This window comes from Pristiophorus japonicus, chromosome 22 (assembly GCF_044704955.1).
Source record: "Pristiophorus japonicus isolate sPriJap1 chromosome 22, sPriJap1.hap1, whole genome shotgun sequence".
Classification (NCBI taxonomy): Eukaryota; Metazoa; Chordata; class Chondrichthyes; family Pristiophoridae; genus Pristiophorus; species Pristiophorus japonicus.
Window position 1 is genome coordinate 53651994 of NC_091998.1, and position 14735 is coordinate 53666728.

The following is a 14735-nucleotide window of genomic DNA, read 5'->3' on the forward strand; positions in this document are numbered from 1 at the left end:
CCCAGCACTGATCCCTGCGGCACCCCACTAGTTAGTTTGCCAACCTGAAAATTACCCATTTATCCCGACTCTCTGTTCTCTGCTAGTTAGCCAATCCTCTATCCATGCTAATATATTACCCCCAACCCCGTGAACTTTTACCTTGTGCAGTAACCTTTTATGTGGCACCTTATCGAATGCCTTCTGGAAATCCAAATATACAACATCTACTGGTTCCCCCTTATCCACCGTGCTCGTTGCATCCTCAAAGAATTCCAGCAAATTTGTCAAACATGATTTCCCTTTCATAAAACCATGTTGACTCTGCTTGACTGCACTTCGATTTTCTAAATGTCCTGCTACTGCTTCCCTGATGATGGACTCCAGCATTTTGCAAATGTTATGTTCTCATCTCCTTACATGCAGCAGGGTTCTTACCTGGTCTAGCAGTCCAAACTTGGGGTACTCTTCCTGTGGGTCCTTGCTGCCTGGATCTGGGTTCTCCTTCACCAAAAACACATCCCGCTCTTTGGTCTGAAATTTCAGAGACATCCCAGATCGGTTATGGGCTCCACAAATTATCACAACTACAACAACTGGGTGGTAGAGAATGAAGACAAAAGCTGTTTGTACTCATCGTAACACCTGCCTTCAAACACTGTTAACGGCTGCTCGCCCTGCCACAGAGCTGCTTTTATCTGGTTATTCAGTGTGGTTCCTCTTGGCAGATGCCAAGAGCCCATGTGAAGAGGCAGTGCATTCTTTGAAGGGTTGTGCCAATCATCGCAAAGGGTACAATTAAAAAACTTCCAATACAGGCACAGTGCGAGCAAGGGTCCTGCAATAATGCACAGATGTGCATCCCCCACTTCCTTCGCCCCACCACTGGCAGCCCTTCCTTTAACCTTCTAAGTTGTAAAGCTCTCCATTTCCCTCCTCAATCCTCTGCCCCTCTTCCCTCCATTAAAACACTCCTTAAAATCTACCTCTGGCCCCTCCTGATGTCTCCTCCTTTAGCTCAGTGTGATTGTTTTGTCTGATCATGCTGCTGAAGCCCTCGTCCATGCCTTTGTTACCTCAAGACTTAACTATTCCAACGTACTCCTGGCTGGAAGCCCACATTCCACCCTACGGAAACTGGAGGTGATCCAATAACTCGGCTGCCCGTGTCCTAACTCGCACCGAGTCCTGCTCACCCATCACCCCCTGTGCTCACTGACCTACATTGGCTCCTGGTTAAGCAACGCCTCGATTTCAAAATTCTCAGCCTTATTTTCAAATCCCTCCATGGCCTCGCCCCTCCCTATCTCTAATCTCCTCATGCCCACACAAACCCCCAAGATGTTGGCGCACCTCAAATTCTACCTTCTTGAGCATCCCTAATTATAATCGCTCAATCATTGGTGGCCATGCCATCTGTTGCCTGGGCCCCAAGCTCTGGAACTCCCTCCCTAAACCTCTCCGCCTCTCTACCTCTCGTTCAAGATGCTCCTTAAAAACCTCCCTCTTTTACCAAGCTTTTGTTCACCTGCCCTAATTTCTACTTGTGCGGCTCGGTGTCAAATTTTTTAACCTCATAATTCTCCTGTGAAGCGCCTTGGGACGTTTCACTATGTTGAAGGCGCTATATAAATACAAGTTGTTGTTGTTTATGCTGCTGTGAAGCACCGAGGGACATTTTACTACATTGAAGACTGGCTGTGTATACACGGTAGCAATACGGACGTGACAAACTGAGCAAGGATGGACGTGGCTCTCAGATGGATATACATCACTTCTGCCACGAGGCTTTTTACTTTGCCTCGCCCAGCACATAGCATGCAGTGTACGAGGGTGCAGTGTACGAGGTCACATAATCAATTAGATAGCCCCAAAGCTCTGTCCCCATCCATAGTTTGATCAATTCCTCAAGCTACGAAAAAAAGACTTGCATTTCTATAGCGCCTTTCACAACCTCAAGACGTCCCAAAGCTCATCACAGCCAATGAAGTACTTTTGGTGTGTAGTCACTGTTGTAATGTAGGAAACGCAGCAGCCAATTTGTGCACAGCAAGTTGCCACAAGCAGCAATGTGATAATGACCAGATCTGGTTTTATTTTCGTAATGTTGATTGAGGGATAAATATTGGCCAGGACATCGGAGATAACTCCCCTGCTCTTCTTTAAAATTGTGCCATGGGATCTTTTACATCCACCTGAGGGGGCAAACGGGGCCTCGGTTTAACGCCTCATCTGAAAGGCAGCGTCTCGGACAGTGCGGCGCTCCCTCAGCACTGCACTGGGAGGGTCAGCCGAGGTTTATGTGCTCGAGTCCCTGGAGTGGGACTTGAACCCACAACCTTCTGACTCCGAGGCGAGAGTGGGACCAACTGACTCAATGTTCTACCAATGTTCCCTGAACCATAATGTGGTTTCAGGCAAGTGCACTCTCTGCTACGCATCGTCAGCAGTGAGCGTACCTCCTGTGTCGGCCTTTCTTCCCCCCTCCCTGGTGACCCGGGCGGTGCCAGGACTGTGCTGACGGGTGTCACATCCCTGCCTACTTCCCTTGCTGACCCACTGTGATGTCTCTCTCTCTCTCTCTCTCTTCTCCTCCTCCTCCCCCCACAGGCCATCCAGCAACGAGGGGCCTCCGTGATCCGGGCACGCAAACTCTCCCCCGCTATGTTGGCCGCCAATGCCGTGTGTGACCACCTGAGGGCGCTGTGGTTCGGGACACAGGAAGTACGAGGTCATGGGGTCACGTGGGCAGTGGCTGACCAATAGTGGGCTTGATATGACTTGGCGTGCCACGGGGTACGGTGGCAGAGTGGTTATGTTACCAGACGAATGATCCCGAGACACGAGTTCAAGTCCCACCAGGGCAGCTGGGGAATTTAAATTCAGTTCATTAAATAATGCTTGAATTTCAAAAAAAGCGAGTGTAATTATTTGCTTCATGGATTCTTTGCTATTAAGAACCAGTTGGTTTATTAGCAAAGGTTTAACGATCGCACTACACATTACCAGTTCATCCACCAGGTTGACAACCACCTGCCCCATCGTGGATCCCCCGAACCCAACTGGCTGGGGTTTTATTGAGTCTTGTACATCATCACACTCCCAGCTCAACAGCTCTACCAACCTGGATGCATACATTACACCCACCATGGCAGCTGGGGAATTTAAAATCAGTCAATTAAATAAATCTGGAATTTTATTTAAAAAGCTAGCGTCAATAATGGTGACCATGAAACTACCGGATTGTTCTAAAAACCCACCTGGTTCACTAATGCCCTTTCGGGAGGGAAATCTGCCGCCCTTACCCGGTCTGGCTGATATGTGACTCCAGAACCACAGCAATGTGGTTGGCTCTTAATTGCCCTCTGAAATGGCAGCTCGCCACCACCTTCTCGAGGGCAATTATGGATGGGCAATTAGGGATGGCCTCGCCAGTGACACCCACATCCTGTGAATTAATGAAAACAACAGAAATGATACGATGTCGCCTGGTGTGATGTGATGTGATTTGACAGCGCTACGGAACCTTGTTTAAGGATTCCCGGAGGCTGTGAAAGGGCCGGTTTCTAAGCTGCTGCGGTAAATCCCAGGGCCTCTCATCAGCTCCTGCCATTCGCCGTCCCTTCTCTCTCCCGAAGTTCTCAGGGCAGCCGGAGGCTCGGAGGGGCGAGAGAAGTCTGTGGGTCGGGGGGGGGGGGGGGGGTGGGAAAGAGAATAGAGGTTCGCCTAAAGAATCAGAGAAATTTACGGCACGGCAGGAGCCATTTCGGCCCATCGTGTCCGACCAAGAGCTACCCAGCCTAATCCCACTTTCCAGCTCTCGATCTGTAGCCCTGTAGGTTACAAGTGCACATCCAAGTACTTTTTAAATGTGGTGAGGGTTTCTGCCTCTACCACCCTTTCAGGCAGTGAGTTCCAGACCCCCCACACCACCCTCTGGGTGAAGACATTTCCCCTCAAATACCCTCTAAACCTCCCCCAATTACTTTAAATATATGCCCCCTGGTTGTTGACCCCTCTGCTAAGGGAAATAGGTCCGTCCTATCCACTCTATCCAGGCCCCTCATCATTTTATACACCTCAATCAAGTCTCCCCTCAGCCTCCTCTGTTCCAAAGAAAACAACCCCAGCCTATCCAACCTTTCCTCATAGCTAAAATTCTCCAGTCCTGGCAACATCCTCGTAAACATGCTCCACGTTCTTTCCCAATGGCTATTCATTTAAGCTCTACTGCCGGTCCAGGGCGGAGTCCCACAGCCCCAGCTTGGATCCTGGGTCAGAGCCCGAGTTAGTTTCAAGGAGGGATACTGGTCAGGGCCTTGGTGAGACCACACCTGGAGTTCTGTGTACAGTTTTGGTCTCCTGATTTGTGGAAGGATATACTTGCCGTGGACATGGTGCAACGAAGGTTAACTGGACTGATTCCTGGGATGAGAGGGCTGTCTTTTGTGATGAAAGATTGAGTGGAATAGGCCTATACTCTCTGGAGTTTAGAAGATGAGGTGATCTCATTGAAACATACAGGATTCTGAGGGGGATTGACAGGGTAGATGCAGGGAGGATGTTTCCCCCGGGCTGGGGAGTCTAGAACCAGGGGTCACAGTCTCAGAATAAGGGGTCGGCCATTTAGGACTGAGATGAGGAGGAATTTCTTCACTGAGAGGGTGGTGAATCTTTGGAATTCTCTGCCCCAGAGGGCTGTGGAGGCTCAGTCGTTGAGTATATTCAAGGCTGAGATCGATAGATTTTTGGGGTCAAGGGGAATCAAGGGATTGGGCGGAAAAGTGGAGTAGAGGTCAAAGATCAGCCGTGATCTTATTGAAAAGGGAGAAAGACGTGCATTTGTATGGCGCCTCTTGCCGCCACGGGACGTCCCTGGGGGCTTTGAAGCCGATGGGGTACTTTTGGAGTGTGGTCACTGTTGTAATGTGGGAAATGGCGGAGCAGGCTCAAGGGGCCGAATGGCCTACTGCTGCCCTATTTGTTATGTTCTTATAACGATTGGCTCCCAGCACCACTGGAGAGCAGTGTTGCTCCTGATGCCCAGCCATTGTCTCATCCTATGGCTGACGGATGAGGACTGGCTCACGATGCCTTCTGTAGTCAAAGAGCCCACTCGCTCTTCTAGGAAGAGCGGCCATGTTGGCCAGGGAACCAGAGGGAGCCCGATACCCTGGGACGGGTCAGCGACGGAGCGGAAGAGGGGTGAGGGGATCAGTTACCCGAGGGGGGCCCTTCGTTGCAGTCCCGATGACAAGGTGGTATGAGGTGAATGATCAGCCATGATCTTATTTAATGGCGGTGCAGGCTCGAATGGCCGAATGGCCTACTGCACCTATTTTCTATGTTTCTATGTCACAACTCAAATGCACATAAGACAAGAAATTCTCAAGACTCAGCGCTCCTCCTATTCTGGCCTCTTGCACGCCCCCAGTTTTAATCGCTCCACCATTGGCGGCCGAGCTTTCGGCTGCTGAGGCCCTAAGCTCTGGAACTCCCTCCCGAAACACCTCTGCCTCTCCACCGTCCTTTATGACACCCCTTCGAACCCACCTCTTTGACCAAGCTTCTGTGGTTCAATATCAAATTTTGTTTCATAATGCTCACATTAAAGTAGCTATATAAATGTAAGTTGTTTCTGTAGCGTTACTGAGACAACCACGCTACATATTATTCCACGATCTGAAACGAGTCTTAACCTTCATTGCAGGATAGGTGAACAGCCTGACAAATATAAAGATTCTCTTGCATTTAGCGTCTTTCACAACCACCAGACCGTCTCCAAGCACTTTACAGCCAATGAAGTACTTTTGGAGTGTAGTCACTGTTGTAATGTAGGAAACGCGGCAGCCAATTTGTGCACAGCAAGCTCCCGCAAACAGCAATGTGATAATGACCAGATAATCTGTTTTTTTGTTATGTTGATTGAGTGATAAATATTGTGCAACACCCCTGGGAGAACACCTTGCTCTTTGAAGTAGTGCCATGAGATCTTTTACGTCCACCTGAGAGAGCAGACAGGGCCTCGGTTTAACGTCTCATCTGAAAGACGGCACCTCCATCAGTATAATGTGCAGGAAGAAGGAAACTTCTCAGTCCCGACTATCACGGTTCCTGCTTTTTAAAAAATAAACAATGGCAGAAAAGTTAATCCCATTCAGACGGGAAGTCACTTACCATCGTCTTCACAATGTTGTTTGGCCAAGTGATTTTGCTGGGTCGTTGTCGGGTAGTCAAACATTCCCAGTACTTGTCGATGAAAGGTATGATATCCTACAGGAAAACAACAAGGGCGAGATAAAAGAAAATGGTCTCAAATCGACACCTGGCACTGTTGGTCATACATCACGCAGGGAAAACACGGAACATGACATTTCAAAATCCACAACGGGGAGATTGACGATTTTACTGGCAAATCTGCTCACCTCGTCTGCCGAGTCAGATACTGTGCCCCGCAGTCTCTGTAGGGCGACCTGCCTGGCAAAGTAGGTCAGGACCCATGTGGCCTCAAGGTGCAGCTGCTCTGAGAGTTGCCGTGTCACCATAGCAAGCCTGGAAAGGAGGCGTGGGGAGCAGGTCCTGCGCCTCTTCCCCTGCCTCCTCCCCACCCAGTCAGGCTTTGCGATGAAAGGTGACCATTTTCCAATCAGCAATTAATCATTTTTAAGGCAATTTGCTGCTTTAAAATCATTCACACCGTCTCCCTGGACCCTGGGGCAGTGGGGTTTGAGAGGTGATTCCCACAAGCAGATTTCCGCCTCAACATCACGATTCCGCTACCGGCGTTACAGGAACGACACGGTCAATTCCTGTACAAATAAAAAAGGTTAAACACCATGGCCTCGCCCCACCCAATCTCGGCCATCTCCTCCAGCCTTACATCCCTTTGAGAGATCGCTGCAATTCTGGCCTCCTACGCAACTCTGAATGCTGTTTTGCTCTCTTTATTTAACGAGGGATATACTTGCTTTGGAGGCAGTTCAGTGAAGGTTCACGAGGTTGATTCCTGGGTTGTCTTATAAGGAAACGTTGAGCAGGTTAGGCCTAGACTGAATGGAGTTTAGAAGAATGAGAGGTGATCTTATTTCTGATGGGGCTTGACAGGGTAGATGCAGAGAGAATGTTTCCCCTCGTGGAGGGAATCTAGAACTAGGGGGCAGTTTCAGAATAAGATGGAAATGAGGAGGAATTTCTTCTCAGAGGGTCGTGAATCTTTGGTATTTCCCAACCCAGAGAGCTGTGGAGGCTGGGCCGTTGAATATACTCAAGGCGGAGAGAGACAGATTTTTGAATGATAAGGGAGTCAAGGGTTAAGAGGAGCGGGCAGGGAAGTAGAGTTGAAGCCAAGATCAGATCAGTCATGATCCTATTGAATGGCAGAACAGGCTCGAGGGGCCAAATGGCCGACTCCTGCTCCTAATTTTTATGTACCTATCCCCGATTTTCTCTCTCCACCATTGGCAGCCGTACCTTCAACTGTTCAGGCCCTAAGCTCTGGAATTCCCTTCCGAAACCTCCATCTCTCTCACTCCGCCTTTAAGAACATAAGAAATAGGAGCAGCAGTAGGCTATTGGCCGCTCGAGCCTGCTCCGCCATTTAATAAGATCATGGCTGATCTGATCATGGACTCAGCTCCACTTCCATGCCCACTCCCCAATAAGCTTTAACTCCCTTATCATTCAGAAATCTGTCCATCTCCACCTTAAATATAAATTCAATGATCCAATCTCCACAGCTCTCTGGGGCATTGAATGATGTAATCATATGTAATGTCTCTTGTTCACATTTGTTGCAGTAGTGTTGCTCCTCCTATGTATGCCAGCACAGTGCAAGCATTCTCATGTCTACCCTTCTCTTCTAATGAGCTCAATGATGTTTTGTAGGTCCCCAGAATCCCAAGACGCAAAAGGAGGCCGCACCCTTGCTAATAGATCGCAAGCACAGGGCATTTCTGAGCCTTAAACAACCCAACTCGGAGCAGCAAGAGAGCATTACAGACGGCTTATGGCCGAGTTCCAACAAAAAACTCGGGACCTAAAGAGATGGTGGATGGAGAAAGCACAGGAGATACAGCAGCTGGCCGACAGTTATGATGTGCAAAGATTCTTCACCGCAGTCAAGGCCACCGATGACCCAAACACCCAAGACCCCACCCCACTGCTGGCCAAGAACGGGGAAACACTCATCAAGGACACCGAGGCAGTCAGAGCCCATTGGAAAGAGCACTTCGAAGATCTCCTCAATCGAGACTCTGCCTTTGACTCGAGTGTCCTCGACTCCATCCTGCAGCATGCTACCCGCCACCACCTCAGTAAAACCCTAGCACTGCACGAGGTAGAAAAAGAAGTAAGACAGCTTATGAACAAGGCTACGAGAGCGGATGGAATCCCCGCTGAGGCATTGAAGTATGGTGGAGAGGCACTGTTGGCGCGACTGCATGACCTCATCTCTCTCATCTGGAGAAAGGAGAGCATGCCCGGAGATCTCAGAGATGCAGTGATTGTGACTGTCATGTATGTAAACATTGTAACTGTGTAAGACTTGCCACCTGTGGGCGCAACTGTTGGAGGCCCAAGGGTCACCTGCACACCTCATGCAAGGGAGTATAAAAGGTTGTTTGCCATGCTGCTTGCACACTCTGGAGTTGTATTAAAGAGACTAAGGTCACATCAGTTTTAGCTCACAGTACTCAGTCTTGTGGAGTTCTTCCATACTTAACAATTGGCGACGAGTAACAGAATACGAACTTTCACGCGGTCATGGCTGCCGTTGGTATTTGAGAGGAAGCCCCCGTCGAGCGTCCCGATCAGCACTTCACGGCCAACGAGCTGGACGGGGACGATACAGCGATCAAGCGCAGGGCTATGCTCCTCACCATGTGCGGGTCCACAATATACAGCCCCATCAAGAATCCGCCAGCTCCGGAGAAACCAACGGAGAAGACACATACAGGGCCGTGCACACTGGTTCGGGAACACCCCAAGCCAAAGGAGAGCGCTCTAATGGCCAGGCCCTGCCCCCACACGCACCATCGCTCCGAGGGCCAGAACGTGTCGAGCCACGTCGCCGACCCGAGACGCCCCGCTGACCCGAGACGCCCCGCTGGAACTTGCAAACCTGCTGGATTTTTGGGGGAAATGCTACGGGACTCCCCTGCGCCTGACATCGGCCATGAGCTCATCCCTCGCTAGCTGCCGTCCGCTGAATCCCTAGACCTGAGCAAGACCATCACGATAGCCCAGGCATTCACATCCACGAGCGACAACACCAGACAGATATCTTCCCAGCATCGAAGCTCACCAGCAACTACTGTGCATAAAATAAGATGCTCCTTAAATCTAACTTTTAGCTGCCCCAATATCTCGTGTGGCTCTGGGTCAAATTTTGTTTGATAATAACACTCCTGTGAAGCACCTTGGGGTATTTCACTATGATTGTCATGTATCCTACATGGCGGCTGTTGATACCATCACAAGGTGTGCCACCAGAGGGCACAGCAGTGGAAGACTTGGAGGTTACCTGTACAGGTGTGCCTGGCCCAGTATAAAAGGCAGGCCACCAGGTGTGATCCTCACTCTGGAGTTAACAAATAAAGCACTACAGTCACTACAGTTCAAGTACAACACATTGCCTCGTGGAGTAATTATTAGAGCATCCAAGGACACAACAATGATAAAGGCGCTGTGCAAAACCAAGTTGTTGTTGACACTGCAGGAACTTGGGATAACCAAGAAAAAACATTCCGAGGTTGGGAGAAGGGGGCTCTTCAGAAGTACTGATACCAGCAAGGAGGCCATGACAAGACCTACTCCAAGTCTCCCCCTCCCCATCTCTTGAAAACCCGCAGCAATTACACTTTTGAAGCTCCCCCCAGCTGACTCCAAGTGGCTTCCTTTAGTTTATAACACCAATATAATTATGGGATTGCAGGACTTTCTGCAGCATTTGCAGATACGGTCGTTCTGTTTCAGGTATCGGTCATTGATATTTTCAATGAAAATATTGGCCTGCTCGGCAGGTGATAAAAATCATCGATTTGCTGATTCAAAAATGACAACAGATACAATTTGCAAATGTTTACCGCTCAGCCACTGGCAAGAAAATGTACCGTCACACGCCGCACCCAGCCATTCGGACAAAGTTTGATCCTCATCAGTGCCGGGACAGATTACCACAGCACGTCCGCAGTGAGGGGGTTACAACGGGTCTTGGAGAGCGGTTGGCTCCATATCCCACTCTGGATCAACGTGACCGCCCACCCCCATCCCCTCCACCTGCCCCCGAAACTGCAAACATGCGAGCGCCAGAGGAGGCTCCACTGTGACGGCTCACGTAGCTGAGAAGCCCGCTGACACTCTCCGTCTGGACTCAGATGAAAAACGGCCGCTTGGGTGAAATGACAGCAGGAAGCCAGTTCCACCCAAATAAGGAATACACAGGGGAAAATTGAGGGGGGAAATGTCCTGGTGTTAACGGTTATGTATTTAACCCATGGCAACTTGTATCACACCACCACCAGAGGGCCAACCTGTTGGGAGTCCCAAGGGATCCCAGCATCCCTTGGGAGCACTGTATACAAGCAGGCCTCCCACGCAGTACCTGCACTCTGGAGTCTAATTAAAGGAGGTAAGGTCACACTTACGCATTGCATACAGTATTCAGTTTCATCCTTTATTATGAGCGTAATAATTGAGCGTGAAAATGAGCGTGAAATTTTCTCCATCGCCCAATCCCGTGGGGAAAGACCCATGTTCTCTAAGTACCTGAAGAGCTTTGTCAGCTTTTTATTTGTACCAAAATCACGAGGAACTCAAGTCCTGTAATGCAGCACCTCTCTTGCAAGGGCAGGTGAGGAGCAACACTGCAAGTGCCTCGAGATGCAGCCCAAACCATCCAGCCTTTCGCTCTTGGCGCACCGTGGCTGCAGTGTGTACCATCTGCAAGATGCACTGCAGCAACTCGCCAAGGCTTCTTTGACAGCACCTCCCAAACCCGCGACCGCAGAGAGTTGTTGATGCCAGTTCATTGGATATATTCAAGAGGGAGTTAGATATGGCCCTTACGGCTAAAGGGATCAAGGGGTATGGAGATAAAGCAGGAAAGGGGTACTGAGGTGAATGATCAGCCATGATCTTATTGAATGGTGGTGTAGACTCGAAGGGTCGAATGGCCTACTCCAGCACCTATTTTCTATGTTTCTATGACCTCTACCACCTCGAAGGACAAGGGCAGCAGGCGTATGGGAACACCATCAACTGCAAGTTCCCCTCCAAGTCACACACCAGCAGGGCATTTGGAAAAGCAAAATTCGGTCAGGCAGAGTCAGCATGGATTTATGAAGGGGAAGTCATGTTTGACAAATTTGCTAGAATTCTTTGAGGATGTAACGAACAGGATGCATAAAGGGGAACCAGTGGATGTGATGTATTTGGACTTCCAGAAGGCATTTGACAAGGTGCCACATAAAAGGTTACTGCACAAGATAAAAGTTCACGGGGTTGGGGGTAATATATTAGCATGGATAGAGGATTGCTAACTAACAGAAAACAGAGAATCGGGATAAATGGTTCATTCTCCGGTTGGCAACCAGTAACTAGTGGGGTGCCACAGAGATCAGTGCTGGGACTCCAATTATTTACAATCTATATGAACGACTTGGAAGAAGGGACTGAGTGTAACGTAGACAAGTTTGCTGACGATACAAAGATGGGAGGAAAAGCGATGTGTGAGGAGTTCACAAAAAATCTGCAAAAGGACATCGACAGGCTAAGTGGGCAAAAATTTGGCAGATGGAGTATAATGTTGAAAAGTGTGAGGTCATGAACTTTGACAGAAAAAAAGCCAAAAAGCAAGTTATTATTTAAAATGGAGAAAGATTGCAAACTGCTGCAGTACAGCAGGATCGGGGGGTCCTTGTGCATGAAACACAAAAGGATAGTATGCAGGCACACGAAGTGATCAGGATGGCCAATGGAATCTTGGCCTTTATTGCAAAGGGGATGGAGTATAAAAGCAGGGAAGTCTTGCCACAGCTATACAGGGTATTGGCGAGGCCACACCTGAAATACTGCGTGCAGTTTTGGTTTCCATTTTTACGAAAGGATATATTTGCTTTGGAGGCAGTTCAGAGAAGGTTCACTCGGTTGATTCCGGAAATGAGGGGGTTGACTTATGAGGAAAGGTTGAGTAGGTTGGGCCTCTACTCATTGGAATTCAGAAGAATGAGAGGTGATCTTATCGAAACGTATAAGATTATGAGGGGGCTTGACAAGATGGATGCAGAGGATGTTTCCTGATAGGGGAGACAAGAACTAGAGGGTATAATCTTAGAATAAAGGGCCGTCCATTTAAAACTGAGATGAGGAGACATTTCTTCTCTCAGAAGGTTGTTAATCTGTGGAATTCTCTGCCTCAGAGAGCTGTGGAAGCTGGGACATTGAATAAATTTAAGACAGAAATAGACAGTTTCTTCAACGATAAGGAGATAAGGGGTTATGGGGAGCAGGCCAGGAAATGGAGCCGAGTCGATGATCAGATCAGCCGTGATCTTATTGAATGGCGTATGGTTTACTACTGTTCCTATTTCTTACGTTCTTATCCCGACTTGGAAATATATTGGCTGTTCCTTCATCGTCACTGGGTCAAAATCCTAGAACTCCCTCCCTAACAGCACTGTGGGAGTACCTTCACCACACGGACTGCAGCGGTTCAAGGCGGCGGCTCACCACCATCTTCGAGGGGCAATTAGGGATGGGCAATAAATGCCAGCCTTGCCACACAACACGTGAATAAATAAAAAGGGCAGAGACCGGGACGATTAAACCAGCAACTGATCGATCACAGGAGCTTATCCAAGTCCTTGCCCGAGAGCTTTAAGGTCTTACAGGAGCCAAGCACGTTTAAACAGCTGAAAGATTAAGTTGTTCTTCTGTGATTTAGGATTCTGGGCTCGGGAATCATTACAAGGTTTGTTTTGCCCATCAGTGCTGCACCGGCAGAACACTTGCAACAAACATGAGTAAAATCTTCCCGCTGGGCACAGAGATTATATTTGGGATGAACTCTGTGCAGCCATATGGGTACAAGCCCCAAACACCGTACCTTATCCTTGGAAAACATGGTTTTTGGATGCTCATCCTGTGTCCGGGAGCGCCAGGTCAGGTTAGCGAGACCAGTGAGGCACATTTCCTTCAAATCTGCAGGGAAACAAAGAACTTGCATTTATATAGCGCCTTTCACAACCTCAGGGCATCACAAAGCGCCTCATGGCCAAAAGAAGTACTTTTGAAGTCTGGTCACGGTTGGAAAGACGGCAAACCATTCACACACAGCAAGTTCCCACAAACAGCAATGTGATCATGACCAAATAATCTGGTTTTGTGATGTTGGATTGAGGGATATTGTCCAGAACACCGAGGAGAACTCTACTTTGAAATAACACTGTGGGATCTTTTACGTCCACCCGACCGGGCAGACGGGGCCTCGGTATTAACGTCTCATCCAAAAGGCGGCACCTCCGACAGCGCAGCACTCCCTCAGTACTGGCAACTTTGGACAGAGGTATCGACAGTTTTACTACTAACGGATGTTCTGTGCAGCACATTCTATAGAGACGTGCACATTATGCACAAATTCTACTCAGCAACTCCCTTGCCAGAGACTTTCAGGAGACCAACAATTGCAGCTATTTTTTCATCTAAACCCACTTCCAGTCAGCTCTCCAAGAGCATCGCTGTATTGTTTGACTCACGGGCTGAGTAAGTCCCCAGTTGGTGCACTCAGCCTTACAGAACAGCACGCTCTCGGGTTCCAACACTGCCGTTAGCTGATGTCTGAGGACTGGCACCAGAATTAGCCTCAATTATTCCCCTCCATAGAACTCGGAAATGGGAATATAGAGGATTAAAGGGGTGATCTAATTGAAGGGTTTAAGATGATTACAAAGTTTTGACAGGGTAGTTAGAGAGAAACTATTCCCTCTGGTGCAGAAATCCAGAACAAGGGGGTATAATCTTAAAATTACATCGGATATACAGCACAGAAACAAACAGGCCATTCGGCCCAACCAGTCCATGCTAGCATTTATGCTCCACTCGAGCCTCCTCCTGTCTTTCCTTATCTAAATCTATCAGCATAACCCTCTATTCCCTTCTCCCTCATATGCTTGTCTAGCCTCCCCTTAAATGCAGCTGTACTATTCGCTTCAACTTCTCCCTGTGGCAGCGAGTTCCACATTCTCACCCCTCTTTGGGTGAAGAAGTTTCTTCTGAATTCCCTACTAGATTTCTTGGGGACTATCTTATATTGATGGCCTCTAGTTATGCTCTTCCCCACAAGTGGAAACATTCTCTCTGTATCCAGTCTATCAAAACCATTCATCATTTTCGATTTTTCATAATTAGAGCCAAGCCGTTCAGGAGTGATGTCAGGAAGCACTTCTTTGCTCAAAGGGTAGAGAAAATCTGGAACTCTCGCCCCCAAAAAGCTGTTGAGATTGGGGAGGGGGGGGTTCAATTGAGAATTTCAAAACTGAGGGATGAATTTTTGTTCGGCAAGGGTATGAAGAGTTATGGAACCAAGGTGGGCAGATGGAGTGAAGATCATCATCTAACTGAATGGCTCCCTCCCTGGTGGCCCAGTGGACCGAAGTTGTAAAATGGCGAAGGCTCTCCCCTTTAAGTGACTGGGAGAGCGCAGTGACGCACACGTGTCGTGACGTCATCTCCGCTCCGCTGATGACTGACAGCGGCGGTGA

The 14735-nt window shown here is 48.8% G+C and overlaps 1 protein-coding gene across 3 annotated transcripts in view; it reads right to left on the bottom strand.

Moving 5' to 3' along the window:
• The window catches only part of ash2l (ash2 like, histone lysine methyltransferase complex subunit), a 53619-nt gene that overhangs the window by 27648 nt on the left and 11236 nt on the right, over positions 1-14735 (bottom strand). For all 3 annotated transcript variants that reach the window (XM_070866151.1, XM_070866150.1, XM_070866152.1), the window contains 3 exons: positions 13082-13176; positions 6157-6252; positions 418-513 (listed from right to left, as the gene is read on the bottom strand). In XM_070866151.1, the coding sequence (XP_070722252.1) occupies positions 418-513; positions 6157-6252; positions 13082-13176 (287 nt within the window). The remainder of the gene's footprint in view (positions 1-417; positions 514-6156; positions 6253-13081; positions 13177-14735) is intronic.